The sequence below is a fragment of the Cyanistes caeruleus genome, chromosome 3 (assembly GCF_971803275.1).
Source record: "Cyanistes caeruleus chromosome 3, bCyaCae1.hap1.1, whole genome shotgun sequence".
Classification (NCBI taxonomy): domain Eukaryota; kingdom Metazoa; phylum Chordata; class Aves; order Passeriformes; family Paridae; genus Cyanistes; species Cyanistes caeruleus.
Window position 1 is genome coordinate 1,604,880 of NC_141703.1, and position 16,703 is coordinate 1,621,582.

Genomic DNA, 16,703 nt, shown 5'->3' on the forward strand with positions numbered 1-16,703 from the left:
GGAGCTTTGCAGTGCCCATCCCTGCAGGTGCCCAAGGAAGGGCTGGACGTGGCACTCAGGGCTCTGGGCTGGGGACAAGGTGGGCATCGGGCACAGCTGGGACTCCCTGGGCTGCGAGGGCTTTTCCAGCACCAGGGATCCTGGGATTCTGCAGAATCCAACAGGTTTTGTAGCAGTTTGGGATTTCCATGAAAGAGCCGCTCTCCCATGGTCGGTTTGGATCTTCCAAAGTGTCTTTGTGTGGATCTGAAGCTGTTCTCACCCTCAGCTTTTCCTTTACCTGCACCCGGTTTTCTGAGGATGTTTCCTTTTCAATCATGAGGCAGCAGAGGTTTGGGAATTTTTAGAAGGAGGGAACCAGAGTAGTTCATTAAAACATCTCATTAATGAAGCACAGCTCGTTTACAGACATTGTGATTAAGGTCAACTCATCCCTTGCTTGTGCTGGTGTAATCCCTGGTCTGTGACTCAGGCAACAAACAGAGGATGGGCAACACCAGCAGCTTTTTCAGTCCTGACTGAGATCCAGAAGAGGATTCAGCCTTTTCTGCTGGCCAGGGAAGAAGGAGAATCCTGAGTTTAGTCCCTCACTGAAAGCAGGAGGAATGTGTGGCAGCCGGAGTTAAGGAGGGGACAGTTTCACTCTCTGCCTGCCCTATTGTTTTGAGTGGGAGGGAATTCAAAAAAACTTGTTTGCCCAGGAGGAAAAGAAATTCCTGAAGTGAGGAAAATATGGGGGATGAGAGGAGAAAGTCCCTGTGTGGAAAAAAAGTGCACCTGAGAAGGGCAGGGGCAGAGCAGGACCTGGGTGAGGTTCTGGGCTGGGGAATGTGGTGGGAAGGACTTTGGGGGCAGTGCCTGGTCCTGTCCATCCACAGCAGCCATGTGTGGGCACTCCAGAGGAATTCCCATGGAATCCCAGACTGGGTTGGGTTGGGAAGGGACCTCAGAGCCCCTCCAGAGCCCCCCCAGCCATGGCAGGGACACCTCCCACTGTCCCAGCTGCTCCCAATGTCCAGCCTGGCCTTGGGCACTGCCAGGGATCCAGGGGCAGCCCCAGCTGCTCTGGCAATTCCATCCCAGCCCCTGCCCACCCTGCCAGGGAACAATTCCTCCCTAATATCGAATTCCTGCTTGTCCTGCCCCTCCATCTTGTGAAAAGTCCCTCTCCAGCCTTCCTGAAGCCCCTTCAGGTCCTGGAAAGCTTCTGTAAGTTCCCCTTGGAGCTCTGATGATCCCCAGCATTTCCAGTAGAGCCCTAAAGCCCAGCCCCTCTCTCTAATGGCCTTTTTCTTCTCTTCAGACATAAAAGAAAGAAAGGAAAACACATTTATCAGTCATGCAAAGTGCAGCAGGAAGCTCAGGAGAAGGAAGGAGCTCTGAAGTTCAGAGAGCTTAGGAAAGTTGTGGTTTCCCCATCCTTGGAAGTGTCCCAGGCCAGGCTGGATGGGGCTGGGAGCACCTGGGCCAGTGGAAGGTGTCCCTGCCATGGCAGGGCTGGGATGGGATGAGCTTTAAGCTAAAAAAGTTCCCTTTGAGCAGTTCCAGGATGTCATCAGGGGCAGCTGCAGCCTCGGGCACTTTGGGGAGCTCTGTCTCTGCCCTTCCTCAGCCACCCAGGGCAGATGATCACTCCAAAATCAATTCATTGTCACCAGCACTTCCTCCAAGCCTCGCACACCCCAGCTCTGAGAGCTTTCAGTCGAGCAGCAGCTGGGGAGGAGCAGCCTTTGGGCAGTGCTGGGCTCAGAACTGGGGATCTTCTCCAACCTCAGGGATCCTGTGAAGCTCCAGAGAGCGCACGGCACTGACCTGGAGAGAAGGGAGAGCAGGGAGAGAAGGGAGAGAAGGATTTGCCTGGAGAAGGGAAAGAAGGGAGAGGAAGTGAGAGAAGGAAGATAAGGAAGAGAAGGAAGAGAAGGAAGAGAAGGAAGAGAAGGAAGAGAAGGAAGAGAAGGATTTTCCTGGAGAAGGGACTCGGTGTTCTCCTCCTCAGCCCCAGGTAAGGATTTCAGTGCTGACTGGATTTGCATAAGCTCAGAGAGGAAACACAAGCACTGTGTTTGTCCCATGGGCAAACCAGGGAATGGCTGTGGAATCCCAGGGTGGACTGGGATGGGAGGGACCTTCCAGCCCATCCAGTGCCACCCCTGCCATGGTGGACACCTTCCAGAAGTCCAGGAGGAACTGGGCTGGCTCATCCCTGGAAGTGTCCAAGGCCAGGAACAACCTGAGACAGTGGAAATCCCTGCCCATGGAATTGGATGATCCTTAAGGTCCCTCCCAACCCATCCCAACCCAACCCAACCCAACCCAACCCAACCCAACCCAACCCAACCCATTCCTGATTCCTGCCTGCTCTGTTCCTGCTCAGGAAGGTGTTTTGGGATCAATTCCAAAAGTTCTGGCTCTGCCTGAAGACCACAAATGAGGTTTGACTTCACTTACACCGCGCTTGGAATGAATTTGCTCCTCCTGACATGGTTAAATCCATGGAAAACTGGGGTGAGGAGGGATGAGCAGCTCAGGATGGAACAAATCCACACCAGTTCTCCAGTGAAGGCTGCAGGGGTGTAGCTGCACATCCAGGGGCACTCCCAGCCCTCTCACCCCACTGGGAATCAGTGGAGCAGGAACAGAGACTCCAGAGTTTTGGGAAGGGTGGGAATGAGAGGTTTGGGAAAGGTGGGAATCAGCTGGTGCTGCTCCCATCTGGTGTGTGCTCAGGGGAAAACCAGCCCAGCAGGAAGACACGGGGCTGCCTGGAGAGAAAAGCTTATCTGGGCCTCACACCATAACACAGGCACTTGTAAAGAAGAGGAAATGAGATAAAGAAATTACTCAGGGCTGCTGCTGCCTCTGAAACACTTCCTTGATAAGGGAGGCAAGGCTGGGGCTCGTGCTGTGGGTGCTGTGGGCAGAAAGCTTCAGCTCAATTAACAGAAAGGCTTTTCTCAGCTTTGCTTCTCAGGTCTGACAGTGGCCCTGGCCCTGTGATTTGTCCCTTTTCCTGAACTGAGGGTGTTTTTGAGGTCCTTCCTTGTGCATGGAGGACATTCCCCAGCGATTTGGTGCAAATTCCTGGGAGCTTGGAGAGGATGTTTGGACAGATCCTTTTCCCTGCACCACTGGAGCATCTTTGATCTTTCATTCTACTGACAATGCCACCATGAAAATTGGTTTCTGAGCATAAAACATCTCTGCTCTCAGCGTGCTGGGAGATCTTTCCCCATGGAAAAGGAGCCCAGGCCTTGGCAGGGGCTGCCCAGGGAGCTTTGCAGTGCCCATCCCTGCAGGTGCCCAAGGAAGGGCTGGACGTGGCACTCAGGGCTCTGGGCTGGGGACAAGGTGGGCATCGGGCACAGCTGGGACTCCCTGGGCTGGGAGGGCTTTTCCAGCACCAGGGATCCTGCTGATAAAAGTGAGGGCATAAAATGCCCTCTGAGGTGGTTGGATTCTGTGGAGGAAAAGCCAAAGGTTCAATGATATTTTTGCTGAAGGATCACCCTGTTGAAGGAGATCAAGGAGGTCAGGTTTTCGATGCTTTAAATGCTGGGAGGATGAACCAACCTCCAGTGATGTGGTGATTTGAGGCCAGGCTGGACATTGGGGATAGTGGGAGGTGTCCCTGCCATGGCAGGGCTGGGATGAAATGATCTTTAAGGTCCCTTCCATCACAAACCATTCTGGATTCTGTGTGCTCCTGGGAAACTTGTTTGAACTTGGGATCCAGAGTCTCACCTTCCTCCTCTGCCTTGATCCCACAGGATTCTGCTCAGCCTGGGGAAACTGATAACCCCAACTTTCTCTCAGAGGATCCCAGAATCCCAAACTGGTTTTTGTTGGGAGGGACCTCAGAGCCCACCCAGAGCCACCCCAGCCATGGCAGGGACACCTCCCACTGTCCCAGGAGCTCCCAATGTCCAGCCTGGCCTTGGGCACTGCCAGGGATCCAGGGGCAGCCCCAGCTGCTCTGGGCACCCTGAGCCTCAGTCAGGAGTGGAGATGAGTTTGTAGCTCAGGGGAAGAACCTTCCCAGGAGCCCTGGGAACAATAAACTCCAACTTGGGCCAGCACTAAACCAAATTTCCTCTGTCTGGTCATTAAAGCCGTGAGTGGTGATGGGTGATGACCCATCTGAATCATCCTCACCAAAATAAACCCTGCAGTCCCTGTGCCTCAGCTGAGAGCTCCCAATTCCTCTGCAGGAAGGGAATTAATTCCATTTAACCCCGCTCTGGGGGTTGGAAGCCTCCCCATCCAGCCCCTTCCAGCTGTCAGCACATTTTTCATTTAACACTGGGGTTTTTTTATGCAGTCTAAATTGCATTTCAGTGGCAGGCTGCAGAGCCCTGCCACTTTTCCCAGTGCAGAGATTCCCACAGCTCCAGTGCCTTTGCTGCATCCCTGGATCCTGGCAGAGATTGTGCAGATGGAGGGGACCAGGTGCTCCAAACCCTTGTGTTTAGGGCTTTGGGCTTCTATTAATGCCCAATAATGTATTAATAGGTGAATTAACATCCCGCTCTCGGCCAGGGGTTTCCTGGAAGCACATCCTTCGTAGGGTGACTTGGAAAACCTCACTCCAACATTATTTCTCCAGGGTTTGGGCTGAACTGGAGGTCCCATCCCAAAGGGACTGGCCAAGCCCTTTGGCAGGAGAGCTCTTGGATGGGGGGACATGCTTGGGATGGGGGATGGAGCTGGAGAAGGGCCTGGTCACCTCCTGTCCCCTTGGCCTGGGTCCTGCCAGGAGCTGAGCCCAGCTCGGGGCACTCTGGGGCCAGAGACCAAATTATTTCTGAATTCTTGAATGAATTCTGAATTATTTCTCCCTCCCTCTTGCTCAGGAGCCCAGAGAACTCTGCCAGTGAGGGTTTGTACAACTCTGGTCCTTCCCCCTGATTTTCAGGGGTTACCATGCCACAGATAAAGATCTGGACAGAAACCTCATCTATTTCTGGCCATGAGCCACAGCAGCAGCTTTTCCAAGGAAAAGGGGAAAATTCATTGGAAGAATAAAGTGTATTTTCTGCTCCCCATCCTTATTTCAGTATTTCTTTCCTCGAGACAAAAATGAGGCCAATTTAAAACCAAGAGGCTTCCAGGAATGCATTTTCATTGTGCTGTGAAATGTCCTTTGTCACCTTCCAGAGAAAACTTCCTGAGGGATCCCATCACTCCACAGCTCATCATTGACCTGGGGAAATGAAATCTCTGGCTACTGACAGATCCAGGAGGGCAAAGAGAATTCCTACATGGAGCTGGAGCTCTTTAAAAATATATTAAATAATAATTTAATATCTTCCTGTCACAGGTGCTCTCAAGTCCCCCCAAAGTCAAATAGAAGTTACAGATTTATTTCTGGAAGAGTGGATCTGCTCTAAAGGAGACAAAACCTTGTCCAGGCTGGGAGTGACTGGTGGGACTGGGAGGGGAGTGGGGCCCACACAGACCTGGAGATCTCACAGAATTTATCCTAAAATGGCCCAAAATGGAAGGGACATTAAAGCTCATCCCATTCCCATGGCAGGGCCACCTCCCACTGTCCCAGCTGCTCCCAGTGTCCAGCCTGGCCTTGGGCACTGCCAGGGATCCAGGGGCAGCCCCAGCTGCTCTGGCAATTCCATCCCAGCCCCTGCCCACCCTGCCAGGGAACAATTCCTGCCCAAGATCCCATCCAGCCCTGCCCTCTGGAAGTTTAAAAGCATTCCCCTTGTCCTGTCACTCTCTGCCCACTTTAAAAGTCCCTCTCTCTTTCTTTTCCTTATCCCCTTTAGGTACTGCAAGGGCTTGAAGGTGTCCCTGATCCTTCTCCTGGCCAGGCTGAACAATGGCAGCTGGGCCAGCCTTTGCTGCCAGCAGAGCTGCTCCATCCCTCTGCTCATCCTGGAGCCTCCTCTGGGCTCTCTCCAGCAGCTCCAGCTGCTCCCTGGGCTGGGAATTCCAGAGCTGTGCCCAGCAGTGCAGCTGGGTCCCAGGAATTGTTCCTCTGCCCCGGCAGCTCGGGGAGCTCCCCGCTCCCTTTGGGGTGGAAGGGACACGAGGGCCCTGCACAAGGGGACCAGGAATGGCTCCAGGTGCCCTCTCCCACCCCAAAGCCCCTTCCCAGCCACTCAGGGAAGAGGGAGGCTGGGCCAGGATGTGACAGGATCTGGTTTTGTCCCAGATTTCTCCTGTGAGGAGGAAGCAGGGCCTGACTCTGCTGTCACTGACCACCCACATCCTCCTCCTCTTCCTCCTCCTCCCTCATCCCAGTCTGGATCTCTCCTGGATCCAGTGCACTGTGCCCATCCCAGATGATCCTTTGCTGCCCTAACTCCATTTCTGAGCCTTCTGCATTTCTGGTTTAATCCATTTATTTCATCCAACTGATTTATCCAGAAGTGCAATTTCCCTGATCAGCCTGGCCCATCCTTCCAGCAGCTTTTCCTGGTGGTGCTGCAGTGCTGGGCTCCCCTCTGGGACACCCTTCAGCCACCTGGCTGAGTTCACACACTCAGGGACAGCATTTCTTCATATTCCAGGATTTTGGTCCTCAAACTGCTGGCCTTCAGCTTCTCCCTCTTCCTTGGCACCTCCAAGCCTGTGCCAGGCCTTAAAATTCACCTAAAACATCTCAAAAATTCACCTAAAACATCTCAAAGGGGAATTCCCTGGGGGATGTGAAAATGAGAAGATCAGATCCTGCTCCAGGCTTCCCAGGGGCAAAGGAAAACGGAATTGGGCTGCCCTGGAGGGGAGAAACTGAGCAGGCAGGGGCTGGGCCAGCAGAAAACCAGATTTCAACAGAGATTTGGGCCACTCTGAGAAATTATTCCCACAATTTGCTCCTTCACTTAGAGGCAGCAACAGCTCAGGCAAGGAAAGCAGGGGCTGCATCCTCACCCTGAGGAGAAATGGAATAAAGCTCTGGAAAAGTGAGCAGCAAGGAAATGCTGAGGTGTTTTCATCCATTTCTTTAAATGCCTCAATCACCACCTCAATTTCTCTCTCCAGCTGCTGCCCAGGCAACAGCAGCTGGCAAAGAGTGTCAGGTGAGGTCATCCCATCCCATCCCATCCCATCCCATCCCATCCCATCCCATCCCATCCCGTCCCATGGATCCCATCCCATCCCGGAGGCCACTGTCCCTGCCAGGGCCCATGGGATGGATGTGTTCTGCCCCCCAGGAATGCTGAGATGACCCCACACCAGCAGCATCCTCAAATGCATCTTTCAAATCTGATAAATTCATTTTGTAGCTTCCAGGTGGCCATCCATGACTCCCCCTCTGGCTCTCTGGTAACCACAGACGCTTCTTCCTCCCCTGGAAAGCAGAGGGTGAGATTTTGGGAGGGGTTTTTGATGTTTTGGTGGTGGCTGGAGAGAGCCAGGGCTCCCATCAGGTGAGGTGTTTGAGGGGAGCCCTGAAATGACCTCCCCTTCCTCCTCACACCCCAAAATGTTCCCTGTCCCTGCAGGCTGGAGCTCGGGGCAGCATCGCCGGGAATGTCCCAACATCCAGCACCTCCCTGGGCCAGAGGAGCCTGAGCTCAGCTCTGCAGGGGCTGCAGCTGGCCCAGCAGGGATTTAGGTTGGCTCTTAGGGCAAGGCTCTTCTTTCCCCACAGGCTGCTGGCACTGCCCAGGCTCCCCAGGGAATGGGCACGGCCCCGAGGCTGCCAGAGCTCCAGGAGCATCCAGGGATGCCCAGGCTGGGCTTGTTGGGGGGTCTGGGCAGGGCCAGGAGCTGGATCCATGATCCCTGTGGGTCCTTTCCCACTCAGGAATTCCATAATCCCCTCTCTCCTGTGCTGCTGTGCCTCTGGCTCTGCATTTCCCATGCCAGGAGCTCCGCTGCCCCCTCAGCACCTCCCACCTGGGCACCTGCAGCCGGGCACGGCTCCCGCTGCCCTCCCTCCTTCCCTCCCTCCCTCCCAGCCCGGGTGTTTCCCTGTTCCCTCTCTCCTCCGGGCCAGTGGCAGCCGGGCTGGTGGCCCTGCAGGAGCCAGGAGCCAGCTCAGCCCCCCACACCCATCATCCAGAGCCTTTCCCAGAGCTGGCATCTTCCCACTCCTCCTTCCCCGGGAGCGGCTGGAGCCGCCAGGTCTGTCCGGGAGCTCTGGGATGGGAGTGGGGCTGGAGGAAATCTGGGAAGCTCCAGGAGCCCAGCAGAGCTGAACTGATGGAGGAGCAGGAGCTGCTGCCAGGGTTTGTTTGCTGTTCCAGCCGTGCCAGTGTTTGCTCCTTGGGGCTGGGAGCAATCCCAAGGCATCCCTGGATCAACCTCGGATCAGGTTTTATTTTTTAGGGAGGATTGCTGGATTTTCCACTTGGGAATAGTGGGATGTATATTCTGTGTGCAAGCAAAACGGAATTTCTGGCTTGTGATCAGAGAAAAGTGAGGTTTTGGGGAGAATTCAGCACACAGGACACTCTTTAGGGGCTCTTTAGATCCAGCGAGCTCCTGCCCAGGTGAGCAGCCAAGGACGGCCCTGCCCAGGTGGGGAGAGGCTCCAGCTTTGCCCCAGACAGGTGGGGGCTGCAGGAGGTGTTTGCAGCTCTTCCTCCAGGGATGTGCTGCTGCCCCAGCTCGGGGTGCCCTGCATGCTGCTGGGTTGCAAAACTCCCGGGAGCTGGAGTGAGGAAACTGCACAGCCTTGTGCAATGAAGAACGGTGTCTGACCTACTCAGCCCTGAAGGAATGGCAGGGAAACGAGCCAGGGAGGTCAGTGCATCCTTCATGGCTCTGGAGAAGCACCAGAACATTGGGAAGGCAGAAAATCTGGGAGGTGGGTGATGTGCTGCGCTGATTTTTTTGCTCGGAGAGTAGCACAGGGTTTATTTCTGTGCCAGCAAACCACAGGAAGATGTGCTAGAGCTGTGTTTTCTAAAGGTGAGAGTTCCTCTGGACAGCCTGGGTTTCTGGGGATGGCTGCTGATGCTTCTGGCAGCAACAGGAGAGAGGGTTGGAGATGTTTGCTTGGTGGAAATTAAAATTGAGGTGCTCTGATTTGGGAGAGCTGAGGAAATGGTGTTAAAATCTGTCATTTGACATCTACCTTGGTTTGTGTGATAAATATCACACTGAAACCTCAGCAGGGAAGGGAAATAAAGGCAGTCAAGAGTCAGTTTTCATGAAATTATGGAATGGTTTGGGCTGGGAAGGACCTCAGAGCCCACCCAGAGCCACCCCAGCCATGGCAGGGACACCTCCCACTGTCCCAGGTGCTCCCAATGTCCAGCCTGGCCTTGGGCACTGCCAGGGATCCAGGGGCAGCCCCAGCTGCTCTGGCAATTCCATCCCAGCCCCTGCCCACCCTGCCAGGGAACAATTCCTGCCCAAGATCCCAAGATCCAGCCCTGCCCTCTGCCCCTGGCAGCCATTCCCTGGCTCCTGGCCCTGCAGCCCTTGGCCCCAGTCCCTCTCCAGCTCTCCTGGGGCTCCATCCCAGGCCAGGCTGGACATTGGGAGCTCCTGGGACAGTAGGAGGTGACCCTGCCATGACAGGGGTGGCTCTGGGTGGGCTTTGAGGTCCCTCCAGCCCAAACCAGTCTGAGATTCCAGGATTTTATGAGTCCCTGATCTCTTCAACACCCAAATCCCTGCAGCCATGGGGTGCCAGAGCTGTAAAAGCCATTCCAGGAGCCAGAGCTGCCAAGTCTGATCCCAGCTGGGTGTGGAGAGAGGCCAAGGGGAGCTCGTGGTGCCTGTTTGGGTGCTGAGGCCATGGGGAGGGTCACAGCAGAGCTGCAGATTGACTTTGGACTCCAAACACAGGGAATTGCAGCTGGATCTGGCACCTCATGGAGCTGCTGCCAGCACTGGGAACAGCAGGACTGACTTACACCCGGCTGCTTCCCAGCAAAGGCACAGCACAGCAGCTCTGACTGCTCCAAAGGAGCCTGGATCCTCCTCCCTGAGCCTGGATCCTGAGCCTGGATCCTGCTCCCAGAGCCTGGATCCTCCTCCCTGAGCCTGGATCCTGAGCCTGGATCCTGCTCCCAGAGCCTGGATCCTGCTCCCAGAGCCTGGATCCTCCTTCCTGAGCCTGGATCCTTCTCCCTGAGCCTGGATCCTGAGCCTGGATCCTGCTCCCAGAGCCTGGATCCTGCTCCCAGAGGAGGGCACCCAGCCCAGTGGGCACCTCAAGCCCCAGCCCTCCCTCCCCTGTCTGAGCTGGGCTGATCTCAGCTCAGCTCCAGAGGAGCAGGCGCTGCCAGAGGCTGCTGGTGCCACCAGGGTTTAAAAGGGAAGAGGGAAAATTTCTGTCCTGGAATGCACCTGAAAGTTGTGGTGCTCGGCTTTGGAGCTCAACAGGAATTTTGTTCCCAAGCATTGGGAGCTGGAGAGAGCCCAGAGGAGGCTCCAGGATGAGCAGAGGGATGGAGCAGCTCTGCTGGCAGGAAAGGCTGGCACAGCTGGGAATGTCCTACCTGGAGAGGAGAAGCTGCAGGGAGAGCTCAGAGCCCCTTGCAGGGCCTGAAGGGGCTCCAGGAGAGCTGGAGAGGGACTGGGGACAAGGGCTGCAGGGCCAGGAGCCAGGGAATGGCTGCCAGGGGCAGAGGGCAGGGCTGGATCTTGGGATCTTGGGCAGGAATTGTTCCCTGGCAGGGTGGGCAGGGGCTGGGATGGAATTGCCAGAGCAGCTGGGGCTGCCCCTGGATCCCTGGCAGTGCCCAAGGCCAGGCTGGACATTGGGAGCTCCTGGGACAGTGGGAGGTGGCCCTGCCATGGTTTGTGTTGGAATGGAATGAGCTTTAACGTCCTTCCCAACCCATTCCATGATTCCATGAGAATTCACCAGCCTGTGATGAATTCTGTGTTTCACTCAAACTCCTGAGTGCTCACATAAAGGGTTCACAGTGACAATCAGCACAAGGAGCTGTTAATTAACAATTAAGTCCTGTGTGGGACCCTCTCCATGTCCACAGCAGTTGTGTTCCCTTGGCTGTGGCAGCACCTGCAGGCACAGAATTCTCCAGGGAAATGTTCTCCTGAGGGAAGCTGAGGCACAAGAGCAGAGTCCTGGCTCTGTCCCTGTGTTTCAGCAGCTCCTTGTGCACCTTTTATGCCATAACAAGGCACAAACAAATCCAAGGAAGCCTCCAGGTACCTCTTGTTCCTGCAGGGTCATTCCCAGCAGCTGGAGGCTGTGCCAGGCCGAGCTCCCTCCCACGCAGAGCTCCTGGAAAACATCCCTGAGCCTCCACCATCCCCTCCCAGAGGTGTCACTCCTGCCCCGGGCTCCTTTTCAGCCTGGATGGATTTAGAAATGGTTCTAATGTACTTCCTCTTCAAAATCCCCAGCCAACAATAGCTGAGTGTTCTGGAGAAGGATTTGCTGAGCTGCTCCTGTGGAATTAAAGCTGTGGGAAGCCCTGGCAGCCACCCCAGGGGGGACAGGATTGCCCCAGAGGTGACCTTGAATGACAATGCCCCATTCAGGTGGTCAGGGAATGAAGCAGAGGGACTTTGGTGTCTTCCAGACTCGTTTAAATGAGGGGATCTGCTGGGGCTGTCACTCATGGATGGGGAAAGGCTGAGAGAGCTGGGATTGTTCAGCCTGGCCAGGAGAAGCTTTGGGCTGAGCTCAGGGTGGCCTTGCAGGGCCTGAAGGAGCCCCAGGAAAGCTGGAGAGAGACAATTGCCAAGGGCTGCAGGGCCAGGAGCCAGGGAATGGCCTCAAACTGAAAAATTACAGGTTTAGATCAGATATTAGGAAAAATTTCCTCCCTGGGAGACTGGGGAGCTGGGGCTGCCCCTGGATCAGTGCCCAAGGCCAGGCTGGACACTGGGAGCTCCTGGGACAGTGGGAGGTGTCCCTGCCATGGCAGGGCTGGAACAAGATGAGCTTTGAGGTCCCTTCCAACCCCAAAATGATTTTATCATTTGATGTTACCTGGCTGCTGAGGATTTGGGAATGTGGTGCTGACAGGATTCCTCTTTTTAAGTGATTCACAGGTGGCATTGGAGAGGGAAAAGGAACCTTCAGCCTCTTGTGCCTGGGAGAGATCACAGGATCATGGAATATCCTGAGCTGGAAGGATCCTCATGGATCATCAATCCCACCCTGCCCAGACCCCCCAACAAGCCCAGCCTGGGCATCCCTGGATGCTCCTGGAGCTCTGGCAGCCTCGGGGCCGTGCCCATTCCCTGGGGAGCCTGGGCAGTGCCAGCAGCCTGTGGGGAAAGAAGAGCCTTGCCCTAAAAGCCAACCTAAATCCCTGCTGGGCCAGCTGCAGCCGCTCCCTGCTGCTGTCCCTGTGGCAGGAGCAGAGATTCCCTCAGCCTGGGACACTCCTCATGCCTGGGGGGCTCAGGGAGGTTGGGGTGGGGTCTGTGACAGCTCCACACCTCCTGTGAAACCCAAGAGTGTTCTGAAGGTGTTGGTGGGGATGGGCTCAGCCCAGGCTCTCTGAGGTAAATCCCTCCCTGAGAAGGGGAACCAGGAAAGGGAGACAGAATAAATCCCACCTTTACCTGATTTTTATCCTTTCCTTTTATCCTAGCCAAAGGAAGGAAGAAGTACCAAGGACAGAAAATCAAAATGTTGGTGCTGTCCAACAACACGGCCCTGAACCTGCTCCTCTCCAAACTGCTCCAGGACTGCCTGGAACAGAGCAACAGCTCAGCCCCTTCGCAGGTGAGGAGCACCAGCGACAACCTGGAGATCATCTACGTGCTGCTGATGCTGGGGCTCTTCGGGTTCTTCACCGTGGGGGTGATGGTGACCAACCTGCGGGCGCGGCGCCTCGAGGGGCCCCGCGACCCCTACAACACCTACATCGCCACCGACACCTGGCACAAGAAGGACAGGGAGTACTTCCAGGCCAAGATCATCGAGAATTACAAGCTCTGCTGCGTCCTGGAGAACCAGCTGGCCGTGGAGCAGCCGGGCACGAAGATCCCCGAGGAGAAATCTTCCTGAGGAAATGGGGGAATGGATTGGCATGGGGACGGTGTGAGTGGTGCCTGCTGCGGGCCAGGGGAGCTGCTGGCCCTGCTCAGAGCCTTGGCCAGGCTGAAGGAGCAGTGCTGGTGAAGCTGATGGATCTGGGATATCCCAGAGCTGCCCCAGAGCCCGGCACCGGCGCCGCCTCGGGATCGCCGTGAGGCGGGATCCGCACGGAATGTCACGGACTCATCAGCTTCACCTCCCGAGCCAGGGCCTCAGGCTGCCAGGGCATAGATGGGATTTTGGGAATGAATCCTGCCCCATGAGGGTGGGCAGGCCCTGGCACAGGGTGCCAGAGCAGCTGGGGCTGCCCCTGGATCCCTGGCAGTGCCCAAGGCCAGGCTGGACATTGGGAGCTCCTGGGACAGTGGGAGGTGTCCCTGCCATGGGAATGGGACGAGTTTTATCTCCCTTCCAACCCAAACCGTTCTCTGATTCTATACAAAGACAGATCTTGGTGGTGTTGGTGTGAAATTAGAACCTAATTGGGACCTAATTAGAACCAAACACAGGGCAGGGATGTTAATTGCCAAGCGTGGCTTGGACAATAATTTTCCAGAAAGACCAAATTTTCCCAAGAAAAAGCAGCTGAAAGATTTCATTGGCATTTTTGTCCAGCTTAGAAGAGTGATTTTATAAATTGTACAACGCTGTGCTCACCTATTTCCTTCAGAATCGTGCCCCTCTTGGTGATAAAACATTAGGAAAAGTTCCCCATTTTTTCCCTGAAGAACATTTCCATGGAAGAACAGACTTTGGAGGGAATTTTAGTGACTGTGATGGGTGTGGGATGTGGGGACTTGGGTTAATGCTGGGTTGGACTCCAAGGTCTTGGAGGGCTTTTTCAGCCTCACTGATTCCATGATTTGGATTCCCAGCAGGTCTCCCAGACTGCTCTTGCTGGGACCACTCCATTTCATTTCCTTCCTATGGATGGGGTTTGATCCTGGCAGCAAAATCCACGAGCAAAGACTGAGCAGCCCACAAGGTCCTTGCCATGAATGTGGGTAACATTCCCAAGTTTCAATCCCAATTAATTATTGCACAATTCCCAAGTTCCAGCCCCTGGTTGGGAAGGGAATTCCCACTGTGAGAAGAACAATTCTGTAATTTCTGCTGTTTAATCACATGGAGGTGATGTCTGTGCTTAGCTCAGATTCCAGGAGCAGCTCCTGCAGCTCCCAGGGATTTATCCCAAGGATCCAACACAAAACCCATGGCAGGAAGGTTTTCCTGCCCTTCCCTTCTTCAGAGGTTGTGTCAGGAGGGACAGGACAGCCAAATTCAGCTGCTGTGGCACCAACCTGCCTGTCAAAAGGAGAAATCCATCTCCCCTGGACACCGTGTTCCTTAAAATAACAGCTTGGAGCTGGTTTGGGATGAAGGAAACACCAGTCTGGACAGGAGTGGGGGTTTTAGTTCTGCTCTGCAGATACAAATCCCATTTTTAGCTGCTGGAGAGGAAAGAGAAGTGGGGAAGGCTGGAAAGAGGAGCAGAGCAGCTGTTTCCAAGGGAAGGCGAGGAAGGGAGCTGGGATAGGGAAGCAATTCCAGCAGAGCCCTTTTCCAGGCACTCCTTTAGCACTGCACTTTCATCTGAGTAATATTCCAGCTGTGTTTGTGTTCCCAGAACACTCAGGACACTCAAAATGCTGGGTTGTTTTTTTTTTAAAAAGATATTTATATAGTGCCTACCATTAAGCTGAGGACAAGATCCACGTTTTTGGTGTCTGGAGCAGCTTGGAAAATCTCCAGCAGCTTAATTATCCCAGTCACTTTTTCCTCTAGAGGAATGGAAACCCAAGGTCAGCTTGGAAAAATGTTGATTTCTCAGCTGCTCTTTTGGGATCTCACTGTTTAGGGCTTGCCCTGGGAGAGGAGCTGCAGAGCCAGGCTTAAACTTGCACCAAAAATTGCCTTTAATGGCATTAAACCCTTTAATGAATTCAAAACTTTAATTCATGAAAACATTTAATGACATGAAAACCTTCCATGCTGTGAAACCCTTTGAATGAAGCTCGTGCCCAGGGCTCCCTCCTGCTGCTCTCTGAATTTTCAGGGATTTTGGATCATGTTATTTCCATACCTCCAGGGGGGTTATTTGTGAGGAGGGGGATTCTCAGCATTAATTGTATCCCATTTTTTTGTTTTCTTTTAGCAGCTCTATCCTTTTATTTAATTGAAATGAAAAAGGAGAGGGGGTCTCATAGCTCAGCTCTGCTGTGCCACCCTCACCCCTCGGTGCCTCCTGTGGATTCCCACCGTGGGCTTGCACCTTCCAGCCTTGGAGTTCTCCTTCCCCCCTGGTTTTTTCACGTGTACAAAGCAATAAAATCAGAGTTTCAGGCACTGCTTGTGGCCCCAGATGCTGTTTTTTCCTCCCAACCTGTTCCACAGGCTCAGGGAAGGGGGCAGATCCTCCCCAGCGGGCACCCACTCACCCGTCCCCTCTCTCCACCCGATTAACCAGGGCCAGGCAGGTGCTGGGATCTCTCCCAGGGCACCCAGATCTGCACAAAAATCAAAATGTCAGCAGCAAATTCCTCACCTGGAGCTGGCTCCCGGGGCTTGCAGCTCCCAGGGTGAGTTTGGCTCCGGTGCTGGGCACGGTTCCCTCCCCAGCTGCTCCTGCCCAGGGCAGCCTGGGCCGGGCTCTGTGGCACCTCCAGCTCCGTGAAACGACAGTGGGGACAGAAAAGGACATGGAAATGTTGGAATGAGTCCAGAGGGAGCCGTGGAGATGCTCTGAGGGCTCTGGAGCCAGGCTGGGAGAGCTGGGGGTGCTCAGCTGGAGAGGAGAAGCTGCAGGGAGAGCTCAGAGCCCCTTGCAGGGCCTGAAGGGGCTCCAGGAGAGCTGGAGAGGGACTGGGGCCAAGGGCTGCAGGGCCAGGAGCCAGGGAATGGCTTCAGAGTAGGATTTGATGGGATCTTGGGCAGGAATTGTTCCCTGGCAGGGTGAGGGCCCTGGCACAGGGTGTCCAGAGCAGCCCCAATCTCCAATCTAACCCTGCTGGTTTAGAGCCTGTCTCTACCTGCCCACAATAAATCCACTCTCACAGGGGTGTGGGAGCGCTCCAGGCCCAGCTTTGGGACAGCCAGGTCCCAATTCCAGCTGCAAGAAAAGGTGAGGGAAGTACATCCAGGGAAACCAATCAGTGCTGATGTGAGGCAGCTCTGCCGTGCCGAGATCCAGGGCTCATCCTTCACCCTCCCCACCCTGGAGAGCTCCAAGCTCTTATTTCCTATCTCATGGACACCTTGCACCTGTAGCAGGCAGATTTTTATTTCACCAGCAGAAATCTTCAGAGCTACAGGGATGGGAGCTCAGACCCCTGGGATTAAAGAGTCCAGCTGGAAAATCCTTCCCAGCCACGGGCTGAGAGAGTCCAGAGCGAGTCCCCTGTGCCATTTGGAGTTATCAGTGCTATCTTTATTTGCAGCTGGCTGGGTCAGACCTGCTAAACCTGGAAACTTGTTCAGAGACAAGCAGGAGGAAACTGATAAAAGTAGAAGATAGGAGCAATCAGAAGCGAGCAGAACATTCTTTACAGCTGATAACTGCTCTTATCTCATGTAATATTTCTCTGGCATCCTGTTTCAGTTTTACACGTTGTTATCACTGCCCCAAACTCAGTCCCTGATCTCCTGATCCAGCTGGAGCCCTGGGCTGGGAATGGGAACGATCCTCCATGGAGCCTTTCTCAAGGAATGGCTGCAGGGAGCAGCACAAACCCTGCACAGGAGCTCGGGAGCTCACCGGGAA

General features: G+C 54.7%; 1 protein-coding gene across 2 annotated transcripts; it reads left to right on the forward strand.

The window, feature by feature from the left end:
• Positions 1–1,775: 1,775 nt before the first annotated feature.
• On the forward strand, positions 1,776–15,289 carry KCNE1 (potassium voltage-gated channel subfamily E regulatory subunit 1). Of its 2 annotated transcripts, XM_086883923.1 has the most exons (3): positions 1,776–2,002; positions 7,245–7,323; positions 12,495–15,289. In XM_086883923.1, the coding sequence occupies exon 3, from the start codon at positions 12,533–12,535 to the stop codon at positions 12,911–12,913; it is 381 nt and encodes a 126-aa protein (XP_086740049.1). In that variant the 5' UTR covers positions 1,776–2,002; positions 7,245–7,323; positions 12,495–12,532; the 3' UTR covers positions 12,914–15,289. The 2 variants fall into 2 exon arrangements, with proteins under 2 accessions (XP_086740049.1, XP_023781999.1); XM_023926231.2 differs by lacking the exons at positions 1,776–2,002; positions 7,245–7,323 and adding an exon at positions 7,951–8,088.
• The last annotated feature ends 1,414 nt before the right edge of the window (positions 15,290–16,703 follow it).